This window comes from Aythya fuligula, chromosome 24, assembly GCF_009819795.1.
Source record: "Aythya fuligula isolate bAytFul2 chromosome 24, bAytFul2.pri, whole genome shotgun sequence".
NCBI lineage: Eukaryota > Metazoa > Chordata > Aves > Anseriformes > Anatidae > Aythya > Aythya fuligula.
The window spans coordinates 3856631-3882437 of record NC_045582.1 but is presented as its reverse complement, the minus strand read 5'-3'; the positions used below and the strand labels follow the sequence as shown (position 1 = coordinate 3882437).

General features: G+C 60.7%; 1 protein-coding gene across 1 annotated transcript; it reads left to right on the top strand.

Annotated features, from left to right (window-relative positions):
• Nucleotides 1–516: 516 nt before the first annotated feature.
• MRC2 (mannose receptor C type 2) lies at nucleotides 517–25343 on the top strand. The gene is made up of 30 exons (XM_032202788.1): nucleotides 517–649; nucleotides 9092–9490; nucleotides 10178–10351; nucleotides 10518–10682; nucleotides 10898–11011; nucleotides 11389–11532; nucleotides 11946–12134; nucleotides 12720–12874; nucleotides 13098–13205; nucleotides 15104–15219; nucleotides 15330–15478; nucleotides 15578–15795; nucleotides 15973–16115; nucleotides 16502–16604; nucleotides 16819–16957; nucleotides 17266–17301; nucleotides 17675–17835; nucleotides 18194–18261; nucleotides 18506–18606; nucleotides 18714–18859; nucleotides 19010–19124; nucleotides 19210–19373; nucleotides 19671–19779; nucleotides 20143–20381; nucleotides 20470–20638; nucleotides 20839–20988; nucleotides 21253–21372; nucleotides 21660–21839; nucleotides 22060–22086; nucleotides 22628–25343. Exons 1-30 carry the CDS (start codon nucleotides 562–564, stop codon nucleotides 22846–22848), a joined length of 4410 nt encoding a protein of 1469 aa, XP_032058679.1. The 5' UTR covers nucleotides 517–561; the 3' UTR covers nucleotides 22849–25343.
• Nucleotides 25344–25807: the final 464 nt, after the last annotated feature.

The window sequence follows — 25807 nt, the reverse complement described above, 5'->3', positions numbered from 1 at the left end:
ACCCTCCAGTGCCCCCTAAACCCCCCAGCTCTCCCCAACCCCTCTCCCCAGAGCTCCCCAACCCCCCCAGAGGCCTCCAGCCTCTCCCAGTGCCCCATAAGCCCCCCTCCCCAAAAGTGCAGCCAAAGCCCTGGCGCTGTGCGGCAGGCTGGGGCTCCCTTCTCGGGGGAGGGGGTCCCTTCATGGAGGAGTCCCCTTCCCGGGGGGGGGTCCCTTCCCTTTCCCAGCCCCAACCCCGGCCCCCCGATCCCCCCCCCGGCTCTCCAGGGCCCGTCCCACCGGCGAGGGCAGCTCGGCTCCCGCTGACGCAGTGTCTGAGGCCGGCCCTGGCTCCCCCCCCCCCCTCCCTCCCTCCCTCCCTCCACCTCCGACTTTTTTTTTTTTTTTACTATATTTTCTTAACTTTTTTTTTTTTTTTTTTCCCTCCTCTTTTCGGCGTCCCTCCTCCTCCTCCACCTCCTCCCCCTTCTTCCTCCCGCCCCCCTCCGCTCGTCCCCTCCTCGGCCGAGGGAAGCGGCGAGGCCCCGGCGCGGAGCGGAGCTCGGAGGGGCAGCTCCGGGCATGGGGCGCCCCCGGAGGCCGCGGCCTCTGCGAGCCTCCCTCGGCTGCCTCCTGGGCCTCCAGCTGGTGCTCGGCGCCGCTCACCCAGGTGGGACCGCGCCCCCCCCGCCGGCAGCTTGTGGGGTGGGGGGGCCAGGAGCGATGCAGCCTCACGGGGAGACCCCTAAATCCACCCCCCCCACCCCAAAATCCTCCCCTCTCAGCCCCCGGGGCGCTGCGCGGGGGTCTCCGGCCGTGGGGAGGGCGGGGGCCGCTGGGCTCCGGGAAGGTTTTTTTTCTTTTTTTCTTTTTTTTTGGGCTTTTCCACTCCCTCGCTTTTCTTCGCTTTCCCCTCGGCTCCTTTTACTCCATCTCCCTCCGGTCGCCTTTGGGACCGCCGCGTTTTGTTTTTAGCCCCCGCCGCCGCCTTTGCTTTCGCCGCCTTTTTTTTTTTTTTTTCGAGCCGCCGTCGCTTTTTTGGAGCTTTTTTTTTTTTTTTTTTTTTTTTTTTTTTTTTTTTTTCCCCCCTTCAGTTCCCTGCTCCGTGCGGCCACGCAGCGCCTGGAGAGCCCGGGGGAAAAGTTTCCGAGGCTCCGGGGGGGGGGTCGGGGAGGCTCCGGGACCAGGGGGTGGCAGCGGCCCCCAGCCCCGCTCCGGGCTTTTGTCTCCCCGGGGAGGGGCTGAAGGAGTTTTTTTGGGGGTTCCTCCTCCTCCCACCGCGTCCCACCCCAAAACTCTTCATCCCACGTCCAAGTGGGTATTTGCAGACTTCCGTTTTTGCAGGACTTTCACAATAAATCGTGGCTCTTGGGGCTTTTTTTTTTTTAGCACCCTCCGAAGACACCATGTGCCAGACGCCGGGGGCTCCTGGGGCCGCTCCCATCCCCGGCGAAGCCATTTCAGCCCCTTCATCCCGGGACAGCCCGGTGCAGACGCCGGGCACCCGTTGGGTTGCTCCCTTCGCTTAATTTGTCTGTATCGAGAAAACTTTTTTTTTTCTCGTTTTTAAAAAATGAAAAAAATTCGAAATTGGCTACTTCTGCCCGAACAACAACAAACATAAACCCTTGGCCTATTTTATTAGAGTACGCTCAGCAAATCCAAAGCAGATTTGGAAATGGCAGGAGGGGAGGCGCTGCTGCCCTCCTCCCCCTGGCCCCCCGCTCTCCCCCGTGGCGTTTGCCAGCAGGGGACAAGGAGCAGGGACAGGGATGGGGGACAGGGAATGGGGACAGGGAGCTGCCACCTCAGCCAGGGGCAGAGCAGGGTTTTTGGTCCCGTTGTGGTGCAGTGTTTGGAGGCAGCTCGGTGCCAGGGGCAGGATTTGGCCCAGGAGCGTAAAAAAGAGGCACAGCTGGGAGAAACGGCCTAAAAATTGGGGAAAGGGACGGGGCGATGGGGAAGAGATCCTTGTAGTGCTGGGGCACTCGGTAGAGGTTCTGCTGCTGCGTGGGGACCATCTCCAAAGAACTTTCCTGAGCCGGATCCCCGTTAACGCTCCTCTCGTCCCCGCAGACGCCTTTTCTCGAGGTCGCGAATCCCTCCTTTTTGCAGTGTCCTGGGGGGGGGCTGCTGGATTTCTGCAGGGCTCAGCCACCCGTCGGGCCCGATCCCGGCCGCTTTGCCGCTGGAAGCAGCCAGGTCTGGCGCGTTCCCTTCGCCCGCGTGACGCCGAGGACAGAGGCAGCTCTGTCCCTGCGGTCGGTGGGAGCGCGGCGAGGTGGGAGCGCGGCGGCGAGCGGCGGTCCCGCGCCGGGGCCGGGGAGGAACAAGGAGGCTTTGAGCTCCCCCAGGCCAGGTTTCGTTGCTGGTTGGACTGGGGTGCGAGGCTGCTGCGGGGCTGGGAACGCCATTTATTATTGTTTATTCTGTAGGGGATGGGATTTCAGGGCGTTTGCCGGTCCTCCAGGGAGCCCCGCAGAGCCTGCGGGTGCTGTTTGCCTTTCTGCACCTCTCTGTCTCTCCCTGCTCATTTTCCCTGGGGTCTCTCCACGCTCATTGAATTCCCTCCACCCTATTCCCTGTTTTCCCGCTGCTCTCCCCACCATCTTTTCCCAGCTGGAACCTGGGATGGGGACAGGGGACGGCGCTGACGGAGCTGCCACGTCCCAGGTGCCTGCTGCCTGCAGGGAGACACTGAGGTCTCCAGTGCTGAACGTGCAGCTGGGAAGGAGCCTTGCTTGGGTTTGGGAATCAGTCCCCAATGTCCCCTTAGCGAGCTGCCTTTGGAAGGATGCTCTCCGCATCCAGGTCCTTGCTGGGGTCCTTGGGGACCTCGCTGGTGGCATCGCTTTTCCCCTGCCGGTGCGGAGCCTCCCCGTTGCACTGGGAAAGGCTGAAAAAAATGTAAATTTTGGGAAAACTTCTCCGCCCAGCCAAACCGCGCAGCTCCCCTGCATGGGGCCGAGTGCCTGTGGCTGAAGGCAGGGGCTGCCACGGCGGCTTCGCGGGGCGGGGAGGGGGCGGAAGGGACCCAGGGAAGAATTTACAGCCTTTAAAATAAACACGGCAGGCTTCGTGCGAAGTTCTCCCCGTTTTCCTCTTTGCAATGGAAATAGCTTATTGCACGGCCAGTGTGGCTCCGAGAAACGATAACCGGGATTATTTGGGAGCAGGAAGGGGGAACGGCGGTGTTGGATTTGGGGTAAAAGCCCCACAGCGTGGTGCTGGGCTGGGGGAAGCCGGGAGCTCGCCTGCAACCTCAGCAGGCAGCCGGGCCGAGAGGAAGAGGCAGGCAGAAGAAGGGATTGCTTGCGCAAGAATTAAAAGAATGACAAGCAAACGAGATTTATTGCTTAATGCAAAGCTGCCCCCTGCCCCCGAAGCCACCCAGAGCCGTGCGATGCCCAGGGATGTTTCCCATGTGCTCGACGTGAAGGTGCTGCCCCCATCCTGGGCTGGCTCCCACGGCGAGGGTCGGGATCAGCATTTGGGGTGACCCCGACTTGCCCCACGCCTTCCTATGTGCAGCCGCATTTTTATTTTAACCCATAAACCGCAAGCAGACGTTCTCGAGCCGTTACAACGTAGCCTGGCCTCGCGGCTCCTTGTGCAGTCCTTCCCATTCAAGATTTCTCGGGGAAAAATGAGCCGTGAAATCAAAGCAAATGGCTGCTGATGGCTGGGATCGCTGCCGGGGGGATCCGCTTTTACAAACCCGTAGCAGCAGATCCCAGCTCTGATACCCTGTGTTGGCTGGGGAAGGGCAGCGGGCGCTGCTCAGGTCGGGTTTGGGGCGTGCAGCCAGCGACGATTTCGGGGTGGCGACACGGGCGCACGCGTGGCGGCCGCGCTCTGCTCCGGCGAGCCGCAGGATTCCTGCTGCTGCTCCTCACGTGCAGCCGGGGAGCAGGGTTTTAATTAATTTGAACCGTGCCGAGCCCGCGGAACATCACATTTTTCTCATTCTTCGGATTGCTTGGAGCCCAAAAGGGACCCACACAGATGCTCCTTTTCTTAAAGGACCCATCTTTAATTAATTAAGGGTTAGCAAATGATTAGTGGGTTGACTTGCAGATTCTTGAGCGAACTCTCGAGCCCGGGAGGGGAGGTTTGGGTGCTTGCAGGGGGCACGAGGCACTTTTCAGACCTGATGCTTCTCATGTCCCAGTCCCAGGGAGAGCTGAGTGCTGCGTTGTGCCTTGTGCTATCACAACAGGAACACAAATGGGATTTTTCCTGTAAAACAGCATGTCTGCAGGATGGAGATTAAAATGGGAACGGGGAGATGGAGAGCTTCTGTGCTCCCTGCGTGAATCCCAACGCAGCGACTTTGTGCTCTGCAAAATGGCCCCATTAACCCCAGCACCCTCTGTGAGCATGGGACAAGCAAATAGAAGAAAAACTTCATTTCAACATCTTGTCCATTTAAAAAAAAAAAAAAAGTAGATATTTCTTTGGGGCACCTGGAGCCTGATCTGTGCCGTGCAAGCATGCCTGGTTTTGCTAAAATGGAGGTTAATGGGCACTGGTGGCCCAGGTTGGGGTGTTAGCGTGAGGAATGATGCTGGAGAAGCAAGGAAGGAAATAATTGTGCATGACTATCAGTGTTTGTTATTATTGTGTTTAGTAGTGTTGAAAAAAAGTGTTACTTTTCAGGCAATTGCTACACCCCGTTTACGGGGATGTGCATCGGGGCTCTCCTGCCCGGCCCATTGCTGGAGCCTGGAGCCGAACTGGGGGAAATTTGGGGGGAAAATCCAGGTGCTAGGCACAGAGGGCTGATGCTGGGACTTGTCCCCTTCCACGGGTGGGTTAAGTCGCTTGGCCTGCCCACGGGCAGCATCCCCCAGGGAACAGGGTCCGAAGCTTTTGTCTGCATCCCCGGCCAGGTGCGGGGAGAACGGACCTAACACCTGCATGGCCCTGATCCGACAGCTCCCCGAGGCAGCAGAAAACGAGCAGGGTGGTGGGAGGCCTCCTGGGGTCGCAGCCAAGTCCGGAGCTCGTCCCGGCGGGCTCCCACCCCATAAACCACCGGTGGCTGTTTGCACCGCCGCGGGCTCTGTGCCGCTCCGGGTGCGGGTCCTGGTGCTGCACGCCCGCATCGCGAGCTTTGCTGTCATCCCTATGACAAGGGACCTGGCCTCTGAGGTTTATTAGAATTTAAAAACCACCACCGGCAGCAACAGAACCCCTTTTTTATCCTGGTGCTTGGCTTTGAGCGTTCAGAGCTGCATGCTGCTGCGTCCCAGGGATGCCATGGGCCATGGGTACTGCAGCTGCGTTTGTCAATGCTGCATTCCCAGCCCTTGGAGGGCTCCTTCCTTGGGCTCCCTTTGGCCAAAAATTGCTCTTCATGACCATGTTTTTGCTCTTCTCCATGCTAAAACCTTGGGGATGTCTGCAGGGGATGGCAAACTATGGCAAAAGCTGGGCAAACTACTGGGGTGCAGACATGCTGGGCTTTTCTGGGGCTAATCCAAACCCACACAAATTAAGGTGGAGCTGGGGGCCCTCCTGTGCTACTACTGGGGTGCAGCTTTGGGATCCCGCATCCCTAAATGTCACTGGGGGTGGATTTGGGGACTGGGTCTCTCTCCTTGTGCCTGTGGTTCCCTCCCCTCCTGTGTGTCCGTGGGTCTGTGCACAGAGGTGTCATTGTTGGGTGAAACCTTCCTGTGTCTGATGAGAACAGTTTGGGGTTCTTCTTTTTTTTTTCTTGGTTTTATTCCAGGGTTTTAGCTTCTCTGTTGGTTATCTGCCCCCTGGGCTGGGTACATCCCTGTGGATGTTACTGTGAAGGAGCTGCTGCTTCCCATGGCTTCTCCTCCAGGTTTGCACCCTGGGGTTCGGGGCCACTGTTCAGCTTTGGGCAGCAATAAAGAATGAAAAAGCAGCAGTTTGGAGAAGGGGGCTTGGGGGCTGCTGTGCTGCTTCCCACTGGGACAGCAGGGGGACAGCATGTGAGCTGGGCTGGGCTCGCCAAGCCGCACAAAGCCTTCAGCCTCACCTGCGTCCCCGGGGGGCTACAAGGGACCTGGCTCCTGGGGCTTGGAGCCGTGACCCAGCCCTGGTTGCTCCCACAGAGCCGATGTTAATCGTCAGCCCTGCTCAGGGCCACCTCCGTGGCCTCTCATCCTGTGCTGCCCACGTCCCCAAATTGCAGGTTGCGCTGCTTTCCTTAATTGCCCTGCGGTGGCAAAGCCGTCGTGGGAAGGGCTGCGCTGAGATCCTTCTGGTTCGGACTTTTTGGTGGCTAAAAGCTTTTAAAGAGGCAGAAAAACAAACAAACAGGAAAATGCCGCGGGCAGGCAGCAGGACAGGGCTGCTCTGAGCTGCCCCGCCAGGAGGATGCAGGATGAAGAGGCACAGGGGCAGCACCCAGCCCTGGCTGAATTTTGGCCGTTCCAGGCAGAGCGTCAAGCTGGTGCCCTACTCTCCAGTTCCTTCATCTCCAAAACTGGGTGCAAAAACCCACAGAACATCACTGAAAGGAGTCATCTGTAGCTGCTCCGTCGCTGCTGAGGGTGGTGCTGGTGATTTTTGTGCACGGACTCGGAAGAGGTTTTGTCCCTGCAGTGTCCCTGTTGGACGGTGATTTAAGGGCACCGGGTGAAGTTGTGGTTTGCAGAAACCTTCAGTTCTGCTCAAGTTTTCCTGCAGCGTGGACCAGGCTGGGGTTTTACCCCAAGAGCATCGCTCCTCCAGGGCTGACCCCTGCGAGGGCTGGGTTTATCCTGCAGGATAACAGCGTGGTAGGTGTTTGGCTGGACATCCACGCCCCATGCCCCAGGCACTCCGCCGGCAGCACCGCAGAGCACGCTGTGCTCCCGTGCCTGTGTACAGAGCTCCCATCGTCCTTCGTAGAAACGCAGCTCCAGCAGCTCTATTTCCAAATCAGAGATTTCAAAAAATCAAAGATTTCAAATCAAAGATTTCAAATTTTTTTCCAAAACAAAGATTTCTGGCACCAGAAAAGCTCCCCGCTCCTCCTGCGAGCCTGGGCGTGAGCTCGTGCCCCAAACCCATGCCCCAGGAGGCAGCAGCTCGGCCAGAGCTCGCTCCCTGTTTTGCCCAGGTGAAAGCTCTCAGCAGCACACCCCGGGCCCATGGCTCTGAGCAGCTTCTTGCTGCACCTGTAGCATTGCTCTGGTGCCTCCAGGAGCTTGCTGAGGCCATCGCGGTGTCACTGGGACGAGCCTGATGCCAGCAGGTAACATCCTGTCCTTTCTTTAGCCCCAAAGCCTTAGGCTGTAATTTCCAAGCTCCACCTTGTCCATTTTTAGAGCTTTTTGGTGCCTTTCCGGCCCTGGGCTTTCCCTGGAGTCTGGACAGCTTCCTCCAAGCCCACGCAGTGCTGCGGGTGCAGCCTCGACAGGCACAGATCCAGCACCTGACAGCAATGGGGACAGGATCGTGGGACGCTGAGCACCCCAACACCCCATCCTGAGGGTTTTTTCCTCCTGCTGTGAATTTTCGGGGCAGCTTTTTGCAAAACCGGGTTAAGCAATAAGCAGAGGAGGGTGTCCCGTTGCTGACCCCTGCTGCTTATGGCTGCTGCGGGGCTCACGGCGCGGAGGATTTGTTCCCAGCACCAGCGTTCGGCTCCCCTCACAGTGCTGCAGCCACAGCCCATAACCCGGCCCCAGCAGAGCTTTTGCTTAGTTGGGAGCTTGCCGGGATTAAAAAATGTCTCCTGAGAAATGAACGGGCTTCTTCTTCTAGTCCTTGGCTTTTGGTATTGTGCACGCACGGAGCCTGCGCCCCCCTCACGCCTTGAGAGCTGCGCGCGGGCAGGCTCCAGTTTTGTGTGTTCGGGGCCAGCCGTTCTCTGGAGCGAGGTCGAGGTGCACAAAGCTTTGTGCTGAGCCTCCCAAAAAGCCCTCTGATCGTTTTCTCCTCCTTCCTCCATTTCTTCCTCCTCGCGGAGACAAGTCAGCAGAGCTGGCTGAGCCCAGCCACTTGCCAGAGCTGCCTGGAGCAGCGTGGCTCCCCCAGGGCAGGGGGGAAGCTTTGGGTGGATAGGAAACGAAAACCTTCTCAGACCAAAAAATTCATATAGTGGCAAAAAAACAAAGCAAACAAAGCTAAATATAGCCAGGCCCGTGAGTAGGCTCTGACTTCTCGTGATGTTTGTAGTGAAAAAATTGGTTGAATTTAAAAAAAAAAAATAATTAAGGAACAGTTGTGTTCTCAACGTGCTGCTGGTCGCTGGGCCGTGGGGGCAAGAAGCAGGCGGAGGTTTTGGAAGCAAGGCATCAGCTGGAGCAGAGCTGCCTGGGGAGTCATGCCCCAGTGCAGATCCTGGTGGTTTTACTGGTTTATGTTGGTTTTGAGACGGGAAGGAATGAGGTGGCCTCGGAGATGGGTTCCTGCGAAGGATGGTGCAGGAAAATGCCAGGGGGTGGAAGTTCGGGCCATGGCGAGTGGGGATGGTGGTGTGGGGGTGCTGGAGGCCAGCATTCAGCACCCGGGCTGGGGTTTTGGAGGGTCCCGATACAAGGCTTTGTGTTTGCCCTTGGGGCTGTGCCTGTGCAAGCGTTGTCCATCGCGCCCTGCCCATGCGGGGGGACGCCTCCCTCCCAAACCTCGATTGCTCCGTGGTTTTTTAACACATCCCCAGGCACGGGTGAAGATGCTGGCCGTGCTCTCTATTTTCCTGCTCTTGCTTCCTTACCTGGAGCAGACGGCTGGTGCCAGAGCTGGTGGTTTGGCTCCTCTGGTGCTGGCACAGGGCTTGTTTTGAGCACCGTTGCCTTGGGGCGCTGCTGATGGGGTCTCAGTTTTGAACAGCCCCGAGTTCTTTGTGCTGGCTCTGATGCGTGAGAGCTGCTTGCTGGTGCTTTGTGGGGGTGCCAGGAGGCTTCAGCTCGGTGCAAATGCCTGTTGGGGCTCCCAGGGCACCCATCACCCCAGGGCAGGCACTGGGGCTATTCCCAGAGGGCAATGGTGTCCCGCAGCCTGCTGGGTGCTGTGCGCAGGGCTGCACCCCAAAACTTGCCGTGCATGGAGAGGGAACTGAGACGGGGGTGGGGGCGAAGCGCGGTGCCAACCCCTCGGCGGTGCTTTAACCCTTTCCCCACGCTTTTTCCTCTCTCTTTCCCCCCAGACTCCAAAGTCTTCCTCATCTACAACGCGGGCGCTCAGGGCTGCCTGGAGACCAAGGACTCGCTGGTGCGGCTCGCCAAGGGCTGCAACGCCAGCGCCCCAGCCCAGCAGTGGAAATGGGTCTCGCGCAACCGCCTCTTCAACGTGGGGGCCATGCAGTGCCTGGGGGTGTCGTGGCACGGGGCCAACGCCACGGCCGGGCTGCACCCCTTGGCCACCTACGAGTGCGACCGCGAGTCCGTCAACATGCGCTGGAGCTGCCGCAGCCTCGGCGAGCAGCTCTCGCAGCACCTCGGCGCCCGCCCGGGCAATTCCTCGCTGGACAGGGGGGACCAGGCACGCAGCTCGCAGTGGAGGACGTACGGCACCGAGGAGGATCTGTGCTCCGTGCCCTATTCCGGTAACGTCTCGCCAGGTGCCAGGCTTGCACTCTGCACCCTGGGTGCTTCCCAAGCCCCCTGCTCCTCATCCCCGTTGCCTTGGTGCTCAGACCCAGGAGGTGTTAGCAGTAGGGTTAGCCCTTAAGCACAAGCAGCCCCAAAATGGAGGGGAGGGAAGGCAGCCCCAAATCCTGACCTTGTCAGGCTCGCTGGGGCTGCAAAACCAGGTGGGAGCAGGGCGATGGGATCAGCCCCGCGGGTGGGATCATGCCCTGCCAGTCCCCGAGCAGCCGCAGCCTCCTTGCCAGCTGCCCCCTGTTTTATCGCTCAGTGTAACGCCACGTGTAGAGCATCCCTTGGGCCAGTCCGGGTCAGCTCTCCTGGCTTCATCCCCCCACCCAGCTCCCTGTGCACCCCCAGCCCCTCACTGGTGGGGCAGCACCCAAAGCGGTGACATCCTCGGCTCAGTGTAAGCACCACTCATCGACAGCCAAAGCATCGGGTGTTATCAGCGTTACTTTCCTCCTAAATCCCCCACACAACCCCATTCTAGCTGCTAGGAAGAAATTCACTGTCCCCTCCAAAACCAGGACATCTGCGCATCCCAGGAGCCCCCCTAGGGGGGAAAAACCCACACCCCTCACCCCGACCTCCCCCCAGCTGCCCCTTGGCCGCAGCCTCAGGAGGGGGCCCCTCTTGTCCCGCAGAGATCTACACCATCCAGGGCAACTCGCACGGGAAGCCCTGCACCATCCCCTTCAAGTACGACAACCAGTGGTTCCACGAGTGCACCAGCACGGGGCGGGAGGACGGCCACCTCTGGTGTGCCACCACCCAGGACTACGGCAAGGACGAGCGATGGGGTTTCTGTCCCATAAAGAGTAAGTGGGGGCAGCGCGTCCCCTCCCTCCTCCCGGTGATGCAGGAGCATCCCCAGGCTCCCCAGCACCTGGGTTTTGTGGGATATGGGGTTTTGGGTGGGGTTTTTTTTGAAGTTTGGGTGGGACATGCTGGGTGCTCGCCCCTGCCAACTGCTTGTCCCCATAGGTAACGACTGCGAGACGTTTTGGGACAAGGACCACCTCACCAACAGCTGCTACCAGTTCAACTTCCAGTCCACACTGTCGTGGCGGGAGGCTTGGAACAGCTGCGAGCAGCAAGGAGCCAACCTGCTCAGCATCACCGAGATCCACGAGCAGACCTACATCAATGGTGAGCACGGTGGCCCCGCGATGACACCCGGGCGCTGGCTGCCCCCACGTCCTTGCCACCTGGGGCAGAGCTGGTAGCCCCGTGGCCATCCGTGGCCCCAGGTTGGGCTCTCTGTCCTGGCCGGGTGGTCTGGGGATGGTTTCGGGCTGGGGTTGAGCTTGGCTGGGGCTGGAGCTGGGGGACTGATCCTGCTTCTCTCTCTGCCTTGGTGCCAGGGCTGCTGACGGGGTACAGCTCCACGCTCTGGATCGGGCTCAACGACCTGGACATCAACGGGGGCTGGCAGTGGTCGGACAACTCGCCGCTCAAGTACCTCAACTGGGAGAGCGGTGAGCTGGGGGGCTGCGTGCAGCCAGGGGGCTGCAGTGGGGCAGGGAACGGGCAGGTAGCCTGGGCTGCCCAGGGGACCGGGTGTCCTGGGCTGAGCATCCTTGTGCCACGGGGCACTGCAGGCCACTGATGGGCAGCTCGGTGCCGGAGCGTGGCGGAGGACACGGGTGGCGTGAATTTCTCTGCATCCATCTCTAGCCCCAAGAGGGTGTTTGGGGGCAGGAGGACTTATTGCAAGGCATGCCCTGGCTCCGTCCAGTGCTGTCACCCAGAGGCACTTGTAAGGACAGAGATACCCCGGGAAGAGGGCTGGGGACAGCTGCACCCACCCTGTGAGCCCCCCATCACCCTGTCCCTCCCTTGGCCCCTTTTCCAGACCAGCCCGACAACCCCAGCGAGGAGAACTGCGGTGTGATCCGCACCGAGTCGTCCGGCGGCTGGCAGAACCGCGACTGCGGCATCGCCCTGCCCTACGTCTGCAAGAAGAAGCCCAACGCCACCGCTGACCCCTTCCTGACGGGTGAGCGGGGAGGCTGAGTGTCCCAGGGAGTAAATCCAGGGCGTCCCAGGGTGGGAACAGGTTTGGAAAATCCCAGAGCAGCCCCACCTCGGTGCTCAGTGCCGTCACAGGTTGGGCGTTAGGGGAGGGCTCAAGCGACACAGGAGCTCTGCGGTGCTTCCCCAGATCTCTGGGCTCTGCTCTTGCATCGAATCTGTGCAAACAGAAGGGATTTGGGATGGTTTCCAGAGCTCTAAAGCTACCGTTGCTTGCACCTTGCTTGGTTTTGGCCGTGGCTTTCCCACACCTTGGCCTCTTGTCCAGAGCACAAGGCGCTCTCTGAGCGCTCGAGCAGCCCCGTGGGACCGCGGTGCCCCGCAGAGGAGAGGGTTGGGGAGCGGGACGGGAGCCCTCAGCTGCTCTTCTCCTGCCAGACTCGTGGTCAGAGGTGAAGGTGGACTGCGAGCCCAGCTGGCAATCCTTCCAGTCCAACTGCTACCGCCTGGTGGGAGAGAAGAAGAGCTGGCAGGACGCGAAGAAGACCTGCCTGCGGAGCGGGGGGGACCTGGTCAGCATCCACACCCTCTCCGAGCTGGAGTTTGTCACCAAGCAGATCAAACAAGGTACGGGGAGCCCCGGCCCTGCCCAGGGGAACATTGGCATCCTTAAATGTTTGCATTTTGCAGCACCAGAGCTTGTAGGTTTGCTCTTGGGGTATTTGGGAGAGCCAAATGTGGCCCCAGCTTCCACTCTGGTGCCCTGGGTGACGTTGGGCAGCACAGCACCTGTCCGATCTCTGCAGCCATGCAAAGCCACTTCTCTGTAATGGAAAATTAAAATTAATTAGTGGCAGTGAACGGTGTGGAGACCCCAGGCTGGGAAGTGGTGGGTTGCTCAGCCACATTCTCCATCCAGCAGATGTAAAAGCCATTCAGAGGAGCCTGCAGCACCAGGGTGAAAATAACATGGCCCCATCACTAGTCCTCTTTGATTAATGCAGAAATAGGGGGAAAAATAAAAATTGCTGACAAATTTAGTTCTGTTTGTTCCTTTGTGGGGAGAGACATCCTTGCTCCTCCTGATGGCGTGGGGCTGAGCCCCGCAGCCCCTGCTGGGTAGGGGTTTCAGGAGGTGTTTTGAAGCCTTTTTGGGAGGGTTTCTGCAAGATTTCAGCCAGGCAGAAGGGATTTTGCCTCCTGTTTTGGCAGACGTGGAGGAGCTCTGGATCGGCCTCAACGACCTCAAGCTGCAGATGAACTTTGAGTGGTCGGACGGGACGCCCGTGAGGTTCACCTACTGGCACCCCTTCGAGCCCAACAATTTCCGTGACAGCCTGGAGGACTGCGTGACCATCTGGGGACCGGTGAGGGCATGGGGCTGGGGACGGATCCTGCACCTCCACAGCATCCCCATAGGGACAGGGATGGGGCACCCAGGGGAGCCTGGGTTGAACCTGGCTCGGGAAGGGTCCAGCACAGCCCTGGGGGCTGCTGCAGGGAAGGAAAAATGTATGGAGCATGGATTGAGCTGGGAAATTCCCCAGGCTGTCAGCTGGGCTCAATCCTGCTCTTCTTCACCCTTTCCAGGAAGGGAGGTGGAACGACAGCCCCTGCAACCAGACCCTGCCCTCGATCTGCAAAAAGCCCGGCCGGGTGAGCCAGGAGAAAGAGGAGGATGACCACGGGTGCCGAAAGGTGAGGGGGGCGCAGGGCTGTGCTTTCTTGGCCAATTCCTTGCAATTCCCAAACTGCAGCCCCAAAGCAGCCTTGGCATCCCCAGAGCTGTGGGTCTGTGCCCAGGGGTGCCGAGCCCCTGCTTCCGGGGTTGTATGAGGCCATGGGAAGAAATTGGGGCAAAAAAATGCCTCCGCCATCCAAGATCCTCCCCCTTGGTCTGGCACGAGTTTCCAGCAAGGAAGTTTTATTTTTATTTTTTTCCTGCTTGCTCGCCTTGCCTCTCGGTGTGCCAAAAGGCTGCAGCAAAGCGGCTCCATGCAGGAGCAGGACGGGATGGGATGGAGGAACCTGGTGCATTGGTGCTGGTCGCCTTCACCCCATGGCCCTGGGCTCCTGGCAGCTCTCTGGGCTGGCATCGGGCTGCACCCAACGGCTCGAGGATAAAGGGAGCATCTTGGCTTTGAGATGCACAAAGCTCAGGGCTCCTGCAGGGGACCGTGGTGCTGCCATCATCAGGATGGGGCTGACTCTTTCTGGCCCTTATAACACCGTTCTCGCTGCAAAACTGGTGCTCTCGGTCTTGTTTTCCCCATGTCCACGGGGATGTTGGCATTTGGGACACACCGAGGGCTGTGCCACCCCAGCGTCTCAGCCAGCTGCCTCAGTTTCCCCAGCTTGGCGGGGACGAGGCCTTGCAGCTCCTGAGCCTGCTGGAAGGGGTTTTTGTGCCTCAGCTTTCGCGCAGGGAGCCTGGCAGCGCTGCCACCCTTGAACTTCTCCCAGCGCTTCAGAGGCAGCGCTCGCTCACACCCAGCCCGGCAAACTGACCTCGAGGGGCTGCTGGGCTGTGCAGGTGGCTTCGCCCAGACCTTTCCTTCATCCCAGCAAAGACAAACCCCAGCAGATGGCTGGTATCTGCGAGGGCCCGGGGACAGGGTGGCAGCCAGGCAGGTTGGCACACCGGGCCAGGTCTGGTGGCACCGGAGCAGGAGGACCCCCAGTGTCAGCAGGAGCTGGGGACGAGGTGCTGGTGGCCGCGTGCCACCACGCTCAGCCCTGCCGGCTCCTGACCACATGAAGTTAGAGCACGAACCCTTTATTTTTGGAACGGCCTTACAGAGGGGCCATGCTTGGCTTTGCCAACTTTGGAGACAGGAACTCGGGACAAAAATGGGATTTGGAGTCATTTTCCTCCCAAAGGCACCCTCCCGCATCCCTCCCTCTGCTTCCTCCCCGCTGTGCCGATGGCACGTGTCCCCCAGTGTCACTGGGGACACGGATAAAACCCCGGTGATGCTTCCTACTGTATCAGAAGGGTTTCTGAGTTGAGGCCACCTACCTGCCCGGCCGAGCCCCTTCACCCTTCCCACCCTTTGCTTTCCCACCCCGTGCACATCCCCTGTCCCAGCGCAGCTGAGCCCCCGCGTCCCTCCCCGTGCTGCCGCCCCGCTCACTGCTCTGGCAGAAAACAGGCACTATTGTGTCTCCAGCCCCGGAGAGGCTCCAACATCAACAAGGCGAGCGATTAAAGCAGGCTGCGGTGGGACTCGCTCTCCGCTTGGCCCTGCCGCATAAGCAGAGGATTGTGCTCCCCTCCCCGCACCCCGGCGGGGCCGAACGCTGGCGGGGAGAGCGATTTCTGCTGCTTTGAAGCTGCCCTGGGTGTTTGTTTTCCTCGCAGCCCTCTCCTTTGCGAGAGCTCTGGAGCAGAGCCGGGGCACGCCGGGTCGGCCGGGGGCAGGAGACCTCCCAGGAAAAGGCGGAGGTGGCAGCAGGGGACGTGGGACCTTGCTCCCATCCCACGTCTCCCGCAGCGGGGAGCTCGGCCCCTGCCTTTGGGGTGGTTTCGTGGAGGAGGTGCAGGGACTGGCACGGAGCTGACCGGGTGACTGATGTCTGCTGCCTCCTGTCCCCAGGGCTGGAAGTGGCACAGCCCCTCCTGCTTCTGGCTGGGCGAGGACCGCGTCACCTACAGCGACGCCCGCAAGCTGTGCTCCGACTACGGCTCCACGCTGGTCACCATCACCAACAGGTCAGCCCCAGGAGCCAGCAGCCCAAGGACGGGGTTTGCTCCAGGGCAGGGTTTTTTTGTGTGGGATGGGAGGGGGCGAGGGGGCTCAGCCAGCAGCTTGTGCCCCCCAGGTTCGAGCAGGCGTACGTCAGCAGCCTCATCTACGGCTGGGACGGGGAGTATTTCTGGACGGCGCTGCAGGACATCAACGAGACGGGCGCTTTCCGCTGGCTGAGCGGCGACGAGGTCATGTACACCCACTGGAACCGCGACCAGCCCGGTAAGGGGACAGCGGCGGCGGGTGGGATGGGGACGTCCCCTTCCCTGCTGGCTCTGCCCCCGGGGAAGGGACCGGCAGTGACCCTGAGGCTGGCTCCAGGTTACAATAAGGGCGGCTGCGTGGCCCTGGCCACCGGCAGCTCCATGGGGCTGTGGGAGGTGAAGAACTGCAGCACCTTCAAGGCCAAGTACATCTGCCGGCAGAACCTGGGCACGCCGGTGAACCCCGAGCTGCCCAGCCCCTACCCCACGCCCAGCCTCACCGGCGCCTGCCCCCTCGGATGGAGCGCAGACCCCAAGCTGCGGCACTGCTACAAGGTGAGGGGTGCCGGGGGTTGCGGCGAGCCCCGGCCGTGCCCTCCCGTCCTAGGAGCGTGCACTGGGGCTTGGGTGCTTGCAAAAGGCAGCCCGGACCCCGCTGCGGGCTGGTTAGGGGCTGGGGGGGGTCTCAGAGTGGGGTCCTGGGGCTGAGCCCCCCTGCTTCTCCCTCGCCAGGTGTTTAATTTTGACAAGCTGCAAGAGAAGAAGACGTGGATCGCGGCGCAGGAGTTCTGCCGGGAGCTGGGGGCTCAGCTGCTCAGCCTGGGCAGCTACGAGGAGGAGCACTTCATCGCCAACACCCTCAACAAGATTTTTGGGTGAGGGGCCAGCGCATCCCGCTGCGTGGGTGTGCTCGGTGTGAACCCACGGGGATGGGGACCCAGCGGTGGGGTTGGCCTGTGCCCATGGCTCTGTGCCACCGTGTGTGCAGAAAATGCATCGTTTGGGGCCATCGTACCTTCTGTGTGATAGAAGTGCTTGAAATTTGGGGAGGGATTTGGATTTAAAACTGTTCCAGCCCTGAGCCTGCATGCACCTGGGAGCCTGTTACCTGGGGTCTTTCCTTTAGGCATCATGGGAACAGCAGGTTTAAAAAAATAAGCGTAAAAAGGGCCAAAATATAAATATATACCAATGTACACATATAAAAACCTCTGTTTTGGAGGCTGGGCATGTTCTCACCACTTCCCCCCGGCTCCCATAGCGAGTCGGAGCCAGAGATCCACGAGCAGCACTGGTTCTGGATCGGCCTCAACCGGCGGGACCCCGCGGGGGACCGGAGCTGGCGCTGGAGCGACGGGCTGGGGGTGAGTCGGCACAGGGCACCCCCTGCCCGGGTGCTGAGCCTGGTTCAAAGCTGAACCTCAGCAGCAGCACCACAGGCAGCAATTATTGCTGCCACGGGGGGGATTTTGGCAATGTACTGCCCCAGTTGGCAGTTGGGGTGCAGGGGACAAATCCAGCGCTGGTGGAAACCCAGCCTGGGAGCCCCAACCCCGCCTGTCTCTCTCGGCCCCCCAGTTCTTCTACCACAACTTTGACCGCAGCAACTACGACGACGATGACATCCGGAACTGCGCGGTGCTGGACCTGGCGTCCCTGCAGTGGATGCCGATGCAGTGCGAAGCCCAGCTGGACTGGATCTGCAAACTGCCCAAAGGTAGCGCCGGGCAGGGGCTGGGATTGCAGATACCTGGGGGCCAGGGAGCAGGGACGGCGCTGGAGCATCTTTTCGGAGCAGGACGCTGTGCAGGAGGAGGGGAGGGTTGGTGGAGCCTGTGGGGGTGCGTCTCCTCTGCAAGCTGTGCTTTTGTGGCAGGATGAGCCTTAATTTGGTGGTTGGGGGGGGTGAAGGGAGCTGCTGCCAGGCCTGGAGGGATTCGGGGCATCTCTGCCCCATGCAGGTGGTGTCAGTGTGGAGCATCCCAGCCCCACATCCTGCTCACAGCCTCTCCTTTCCTTCCCCAGGTGCTGATGTGAAGGAGCCGGAGATCACAACCCAAGGTGCGTTAGCAGCTGTCTGTGGCCATGTGTCCGTCTGGGACACGCTGTCCTCCCCGGGCATCTCCCATCCTGTAGCAAGCACAAAGCGAGCTGCGGTCTCACAGGGCACTGGGAAGGGGCAGCGTTATTCAGAGGAGGAGGGACCCTGTGTAGGACCGTAGAAGGGGTGGGAGGTGGGACAGCTGAACAGCAAGGAGGAATTGCTGCCTGCAAATGCACGGCAGAATCAGGCCCCCGGTTGGAAGCTGGCCCCCTGCGCTCGCAGGGAGGAGCCCAGAGGCCAAACCCATGCAGGGCAAAGGGACAAAGGGACGAGGACGCGGTGGCAGCATGGGGGGGACGCTGCAGCATGGTGCCGGGTCCCCTCCTGCAGGCAGCAAAGAGTGGGTGAAGTACCAGGAGGCTGAGTACAAGTTCTTCGAGCACCACTCGACGTGGGTGCAGGCACAGCGCATCTGCAGCTGGTTCCAGGCAGAGCTGGTGTCGGTGCACGGCGAGGCCGAGCTGCGCTTCCTGGGCCAGAACCTGAAGAAGGTAAGAGGTGGCGGTGACCTCCCCGGGTGCAGGCGTGCTGAGCTGGGTGCTGCCTCCCAGCGCTGCTCTGTGCCCCCTGCAGCCCCTCCTGGCACGGCTTCTTCCGTCCTTTGCCTGAAGGACGTTATCTGGGGACAGCCTCGCTCCAAGCTGGTGGCCGGGTTTGGTGCTCAGTGGCTCCATCGTGAAGCTCGTCACCAGCAAGGTGCCACCACGGGGCATTCCCAGAGCACTGCGAGCTGCAGGGGGGCTGCGCAGCCCCCACTGTCCTGCCCCATGCCCCAGGTGGCCATGGCTGTCCCCAGGGAGATGCATACAGGGCCCTCCAGGCACTGACGTCTCTGCTCTGGTCCTGCAGTTCTCCAGGGGCCAGGAGCAGCACTGGTGGATCGGGCTGCACACCTACGAGAACGACGGGAGGTTCAAGTAAGTCAGGGCCAGGCTGAGCCCTCCATGTCCTTGTGTGTCCCCGTGCCACCAGCCCCATGGCTCAGAGCCTGCTGCTCAGGTTGGGCCCATCCCGGGCTGGTGCTTTGGGATGGAGGCTGCTGGTTCCTCACCCAGGAGAGGGCAGTGGTGGTGCACGCTCCCAGTTCAGGCATGGGACTGGTCCCATTGCAGCCAGCTCGTAGCATTCACCAAGTCACTGCCCAGCCTCGTGCTTCCCCAGGTGGTCCGATGGGTCCCTCCTCAACTTCGTCTCCTGGGCACCCGGCAAGCCCCGTCCCATCAACAAGGACAAGAAGTGCGTCTACATGACGGCCAGCAGAGGTGAGGGGCTGGGTCCAGCGGCACCGGAGGGGCAGGGGGCTGCAGGCAGGGCTGAGGTACCCTGTCCTGGTGTGACGGGGGTGTCATTGGCCTGCCTGTCCCTGCAGAGGACTGGGGGGACCAGAAGTGCCTGACGGCGCTGCCCTACATCTGCAAGCGGAGTAATGCCACCGCCGTGAAGCCCTCCCCGCCACCGATGCCCGCTCCCACAAGCGGGGGCTGTCCCCAAGGCTGGTTCCCCTTCCTCAGCAAGGTATGGTGGGGACAGACCCCGGGGAGAGGATCATTGGGGAAGGATGGGGCTGGGGAGGGTGTGGGAGGAGGTTGGGGGTTCTGGGACTGGGAGCGAGGCCTGTGGGGCGGGAGCACCCCCAGACCATCCCATGCCCTGCTGCCCGTGCAGTGTTTCAGCTTCAACGGCCGCGACAAAGCCGAGATCGTGAAGTGGCCGGAGGCGAAGCAGGCGTGCGAGAACCAGGGCGCCGTGCTGGCCACCATCTCCAACCCCCTGGAGCAGGGTAGGTCCCGACCCCCGGCCACCACCACCGCCACCAGCCCCGCGGCTGCTGGGGCTGCCCCTCAGCACCTCGCCATCCCTCACAGCTTTCATCACGTCCATGCTGCCGAACATCTCCTTCGACCTCTGGATCGGCCTCCACGACGCCAAGAAGGAGTTCCAGTGGGTGGAGGGTGAGCCGCTGCGGCATGTGAGCTGGGCGCCTGGTGAGCCCTCAGGGTGCAGCGCCTCCAGCCCCAGTGACAAGCCGGTGAGCCCCCCCTGCTGCCCCACACCCTGCCCCATAGCATTACCCTGCCCCATAGCATTGCCCTGCCCTGGGAAGGAGAGTGGTCAAGGCACCTGCCACCCTGAGAAGGCCTCAGCATGGTGTCCCACTGATGGTGGGCTGGAGGTTGTGGGGCTGAAGGTTGTAGGGTGCTGGGGGGGCTCTCTGAGGGCAGTGCAGGATCTGGTCCTGCAGCGTGGGGGTTCCTGGGCTCGGGGGGGGGGTGTGGGATGGGACACACACAGGGGGCAGTGCTGATTTTGGGGCTTGGCTGTGCAGACCAACTGCGTGGTGGTGTGGCACGGCTCCCCCCCACACTTCACGGGGCGCTGGGACGACCGGAGCTGCGTGGAGGAGAAGCACGGCTACATCTGCCAGCGGAGCATAGGTAGGGGGGAGCGTAGGGGTGACGGGGCCCCACCGAGCAGAGCTGGGGGCTGCCAGCCTTACCCCAGCACCCCACAGCAGGGGGGTGCCACAAGCAGTGAGCTCAGGGTGATGGGGTCAGCTTGGGGGGAGCATGGGGCAGTGGGGAGGGGGCAGGAGGACGGGCTCGGCTTGGGGGGAGCACCTGGCCCCAGCGGTTTGTGGGGCACCCCCAAACCTGCGTGCATCAGCCTGGCTTGGTGAGTCCCCAGCCAGCTGCATGTGTCCCATGCATGCACGGCGCTGCCTCATGGACACCCCAGCGAGGAGGCGACCCCCCCGATATGCAGGAGCAGCCTCTGACCGTGTCTCTTTACTCCCCCAGACCCGTTCCTGAGCCCTGCGCGGACGCCGTACCCCCCCTCGCCCACCGGCACCCTCTTTTACCACAACAGCACTTACCGCATCCTGCAGAAACCCCTCAGGTGGCACGAGGCCCTGCTGCTCTGCGAGACCCTCAACGCCACCCTGGCCACCATCCCCGACCCCTACAGCCAGGCCTTCCTCACCCAGGCTGTCAGCAGCCTGCGGGCCCCGCTCTGGATCGGGCTGGCCAACAACGAGGTGAGGGGACGGGGACAGCCCCCCCGGCTTGGGGGCCATTTGGGAGGGGGTCTCAGCAGCCCCCCAGCCTCTCCCCTTGGCTCCGCAGGGAGGCCGGAGCTACTCGTGGCTGACAGAGGAGAACCTCTTCTACGCCAACTGGCAGGACGGGGAGCCCCAGCAGGTCGCCGGCTGCTCCTACATGGACGCGGACGGGAGCTGGCGCACGGCCAGCTGTGACACCAAGCTGCAGGGCGGCATCTGCCAGCTCCGCTCAGGTACGAGGGGGGCGGCCGGGGGGGGCTCTGCAGGCCCCACAGTGGGAGCTGAGTGGTGTTGGAGGTGGCATCCCACCAGGAGCTCCAGTCCTGTCGCTGTGGGGCTGGGTGGCCCAGGGTGCTCCAACGTGCTGTGGGACCCCGAGCACCCTGTGCCCCCCACCCCAATGCATTGTGTGTGTGTGTGTGTGTGTGTCCAGGTGCCACCCGCACGCACAAGTGGAGCTACAGCGGCAGCTGCCCCAAGTCGCTGGAGGACTCGTCCTGGATCCCCTTCCGGGACCACTGCTACACCTTCCACATGGAGATCACCCTGGGGCAGAAGGACGCCATGCGGAGGTGCCAGAAAGGTACGGGGAGGCTGCAGGAGAAGAGAGGTCCCAGGTTGCCCCTGGGTGCAGCACAACACCCTAAAATAGAGGCCCCGGCCCTGTACCAGGCCACCTCTGGTCAGTCCTCGTCTCTCCCCAGCGCTGCTTTGCGTTGGGGCTCCCCGTGCACCACAAGGTTCATGGTCAGCAGTGGTTCCTCGGCTTTGTCCTCGCTGTTGCTGCCGCTCCCAGGCTCCATCCTCCTGGCCCTGGGCTTCCCCCTCACCCCCCTTTCTTCCACAGTCGGAGGCACGGTGTTGTCCATCCAGGACGAGACGGAGAACGTCTTCGTGTGGGAGCATCTCCAGGCCTATGAGGGCCCATCCAAGGGCGCCTGGCTGGGCATGACCTTCAACCCCAAAGGTACAAAGGAAGGAGGGAGGCTTTAGACCCTCCCTGGGCAACCCCATGGGTTCCCACCAGGTCTGCATGGAGCAGAGGAAGCCCTCGGTGGTGGCACCATCTTGGGGGTGGTTGTGCTATGGTGTGACCAAGAGCATCTCAGGCTGTGCGGCATGTGCCACATGTGTCCTCCCCTGGCTTTGTGGGCCCTCCCCATCGCCCCCTCACGCCTCCCCCTGCTTTCAGAACCGGGGCACAGACAGGGCATCCCCTTCGGCCTCCCCAGACCCAGTTCTTCCACTTCCCAGGTGGCACCTTGGTCTGGCACGACAACACCGCCGTGAACTACTCCAACTGGGGCCAGCACGACACGGGGCCCAGCATGCTGAGCCAGAACAGCTGCTACTGGATCCAGAGCAGCAACGGCGTCTGGCGCCTGGGTTCCTGCACCAACGTCACCATGGGGGTCATCTGCAAGATCCCCCGAGGTAGGGACCCCCCTGCAGAGCCTGGGCTGGTGTGGGGTGAACCAGGAGTCTGGGCACGGTGCTGCAGGGCAGGGCTGTGTCCTGCTGGCAGGGTTGGCCATGTTTTGGGGAATTCCAGTGCAACGTGGTGGTGGTGGGGGGTCTGCAGGTCCCAGTGGGATGGTGGGAAGAGGGGAGAGTGTTGTGGTCATGTACTCACCTCTCTGTGTTGCCATTGCAGTGGAGGAGAGCAGCTTTTCCAGGGCAGGTGAGTGGCACCATCAGCAGCATCACTTCCCGCTGAGCCCAGCAGTGGGAGCATGACCTGGTCCTGTGGGCCCGTGCTGCAGCCGAAATTGCATGAATAACAAGAGGAATGGTGTTTGTGGGTGGGAAATCCCATCCCTGGGCAGCTTTCAGTCCTCCTCTGTGGAGAAATGTCTGGCCAGCCCTTTGTGGGGCTCCCTTGCCCCTTCTGGAGGGGTTTATCCAGAAGGTGCCACATCTTCTGGTGGGATCCTAAAGATCCAGCCCAGACAGCAGTGGATCCTAAAGACCCAGCCCAGGAGTTCACATTCCTGATGTGAATGTACATCAGGAACAACCCAGAGAGGCTGTCCTGCACCAGGAGCTCTGCCGTGGGCCTGACATCCCCAAAACACTGCGGTTCTGTCCCTCCCTGACCCATCCTACCAACCCACCCATCCGGAGAGCCACCACCTGAAGCTCCTCATGCGCCAGGCTGGGGCTCGGGCAGGACATCAGGAAGTGGCAGCCTGCATTTCACCGGCCTTTCCCCCTCCCTGCAGCTCTGCCGGAGAACACGACGGCCATCGCGGTGGTGGTGCTGTCGACACTGGTGCTGTGCGCCCTGGTGGGCATCGCCATCTACCTGTACAAGCGTCGGAGGAGCTCGGAGCGAGGCGCCTTCGAGAGCGCCCGCTACAGCCGCACCACCTCCAACCCCAGCGAAGCCGCCGAGAAGAACATCCTGGTGTCGGACATGGAGATGAACGAGCAGCAAGACTAACGGCAGGGGGGACGCTGGGGACAGGGGGACGGGGAGGGGGGGATGGAGAGCATCACACAGACGATCCCCAGGGTGAGCACGGCAGGGGCAGCAGCGGGGCAGGGAGAGGGGCTGGGGTCGGGGTGTCCCAAGGGTCACTGCCACCAACTCCAGGCTTGTCCCCGGCTGCTGGGCGTTTGTCTGCAGCAGCCGCGGAGGCAGTTTCAGGGCTAAAAAGTTTAGGGGAAAGTTGCCCCCTGCTTCAAGAGCTTTCCCTGAACAGGCTCCGAGACACCTTCCCCTTGGGAGAAGGCAAGTGTGGGCGTTCAGGGCCCTGCAGTGGGCTCTTTCCCCCCGGAAAATGAGCTGGTGTCTGAAGACATCCTCCTGGGCAAGAGGTCTCCAAAGCCAATCTACCTCCCCTTCCCGTGCGCGAGGAGGGCCAGCCCCACGGCCCGGTCGGTCCTCTCTTCCTCCTTGTCCTCATCTCCCAGCACCAGAGACGTCGCGGTGACCCCTGCAAGGACACCCCCGCCCCAACCCCGACAGCTCAGCGATGCGACCCCTTCTCCTCCCCGCTGCATCCCTCGGGCTGCGGCCGGCCGCGGCGAGGCAGCTGCTGCTGCTTCCTGCGGGCCGGTGGCACAATCCTGCCCCGCTCGCTGCTCCGTTGGTCCCCATCCCAGTTAGCACAGAGCAAACCTCCCCGGCGGGAGCATCCTCGGCACCCCAGGTTTTGAGCAGATCAGAGAACTGGAAGCCCCAAGCATCCTCCTGTTGGTTAGGCGCAGCGCTGGTTGGCGGCCCCGCTCCCCGAGCCGCTCGGCACTCGGATCCCCCGAGAGATTTGGCCAGTTTCTGCCCGACTGCAAAGTGCGTGGAGGAAGGAGCAAAAAAATAAAGAAAAGGCTCGGGGCCGGGCGCCGAGAGCCGGAGCCGCCCTGCGTCCCCCGCGCCCACCCGCTCACCGCCCTTCCTTGCAGGGCAGGGACAGCGCAGGGCTGGTTTTGCTTGTTCGGGCCAGGAGGATGAGCGTGAGGGATGTAGGGTGGGCACCAATTTGGAATTTTTTTGGTGGTAATTTTGGAGGTTTCGTTGTTTTTTTTTTTTGTTTTTGTTTTGTTTTGTTTTTTAAGGAAACGATAGCTTTTTTTGCTATACTGTATTGAGTGCGTGCTGAATATATACGTTCTTTCACACAGCTGGCTGGGGTGTGTGTGGTTGCCTGTTTTACGTGTCAGGTGTAGGTGAGGAGGAGGAAGGCGCTGCATGGCTGAGCCCCCTGCTCGCTGTCGAGCTGTGCAATAAGGAGCGCGCGTGTCCCGGGGCTGAGCCGTCCTGCTCCTGCAGCACCCCCGGCGCTGGGGTCGGGACAGAGGATGCCCAGAGACAGTGAGAGATGCTCAGGCCCTGTGGGGGGGGGTCCCTGCTGGGAACGGGACCCGAAAGAGCCCCCATAACCTCTGAAGCAAGGCGGCAGAACCCCCATAAAAAGACATTTTCACGTAGCCCTCTGCCTCCAAGGCTCACATTTTTTTTTTGTTGTGAAGACGACGGGAACTAGCTAAGTTGTGTTACTCTCATTTTTGACACCTGTGTGGATTTTAAAATCTGTTGATTTCACTTAAGCTGGACATTAAGTGTTTAAGGAACTGTTGGGGGGTGGGACAGGGGAACAAGGGATCCTTTCATTTTGTTTACTTTTTGGCAATGTCCAAAAGCCGCCATGACGTTTCAGGGCGAGAGCAAGCCTGGAGCTGCCCCGGGTCCAGTTCTCAGTCTTGGCTTTGTCCACATTCATTTCCTGAGGTCCTTTCTGGCTTGGAGCTGTTGGTTTTCTTTCCTGATGTGGGTGCTGGATCCTGGAGAGCTGAGCATGAGTCTGTCCCCATCTCCGTCCCCAGCAGGCGTTCAGCTCCTCCAGCACCTGGGCTTGTGGGGGATGCTGCGCTGTGCGTCCTCTGTGACTCCTCCCGCTGGTGGGAAGTCCCAAAGGAAAAGCTGAGGTCAGGTTTGGTGGGATGGAGTGGGGAAGAGCGGTGCTGAGGGCAAGAGGTGCAGCTGGGCAGGACTGGGCTCATTTAGGGAATTGCACAGGGCCCTGGGCTCAGCAGGGGCAGCGCAGCACAGGGTTCTCTGTGCTCTGTGACTTTCACCCAGCCCTATCCAGGAACACTTTTTAAAAAGATTTTTCTTCTTATTTTTTTTTTTTTTATTAATTCCGTTCTTTATCCTCCTTCTTCTCTACCTTCAAGCAAAGAAGTCTGTACAATATAGGGGAAATCTTGTACAAGAATAATTTGTCAGCTGTCGGCAGTGATCAGGATTACAGGAAAACTGCATATACGGTTAAGTGGTATCGCCTATCACCATTAGAATAATGTGAAGAATTGCTTAAAAGGACCCTGTCAATTATATATATATATAATATATATATATAGTTTTGCATTTTTTTACTCTCTGTGGTTTGTAAGATCCTTTTAGAAGCTTGGAAATAAAATTTCCTTCCCCACCTATTTTCTTCCTTTTTTTTTTTTTTTTTTTTTTTCTCCTTCCATTTGGGGAAAACCAAAATTTGTCTTCCCGTGCGTTCCAAAGAAGCAAAGCTGAGGGTGAAACGGCACCTACCAGCCCCGGGCCAGGGGAGCAGGTAGGTGGGCGAGGGAGCATCATCATGCTGCACGTCCCTGGGCACGGTGGCTGGCCTTTGCTGGCTGTTTTTTGGGAAGAGTCAGCTGGAGAACGGACAACCTTCCCTTTTGGACACCCAGCCCTCCGGAGTTGGAGAGAGACCTCAGTTTGAACAGAGCCCTTTGAAAAGCGCTGAAATTTCTGTTTCTCACTAAGGCTCAGGCTGTAATCCAGCACTTTTGGAGCACTTCACACGAGAGGTGGAAGAGAAGCCGAGGAGCTGGCAGGAAGGTCGGAGGGGGCCGCTCTTGTTAATTGCAAACAGCAGTGGAAATAATTGTGCTCAATG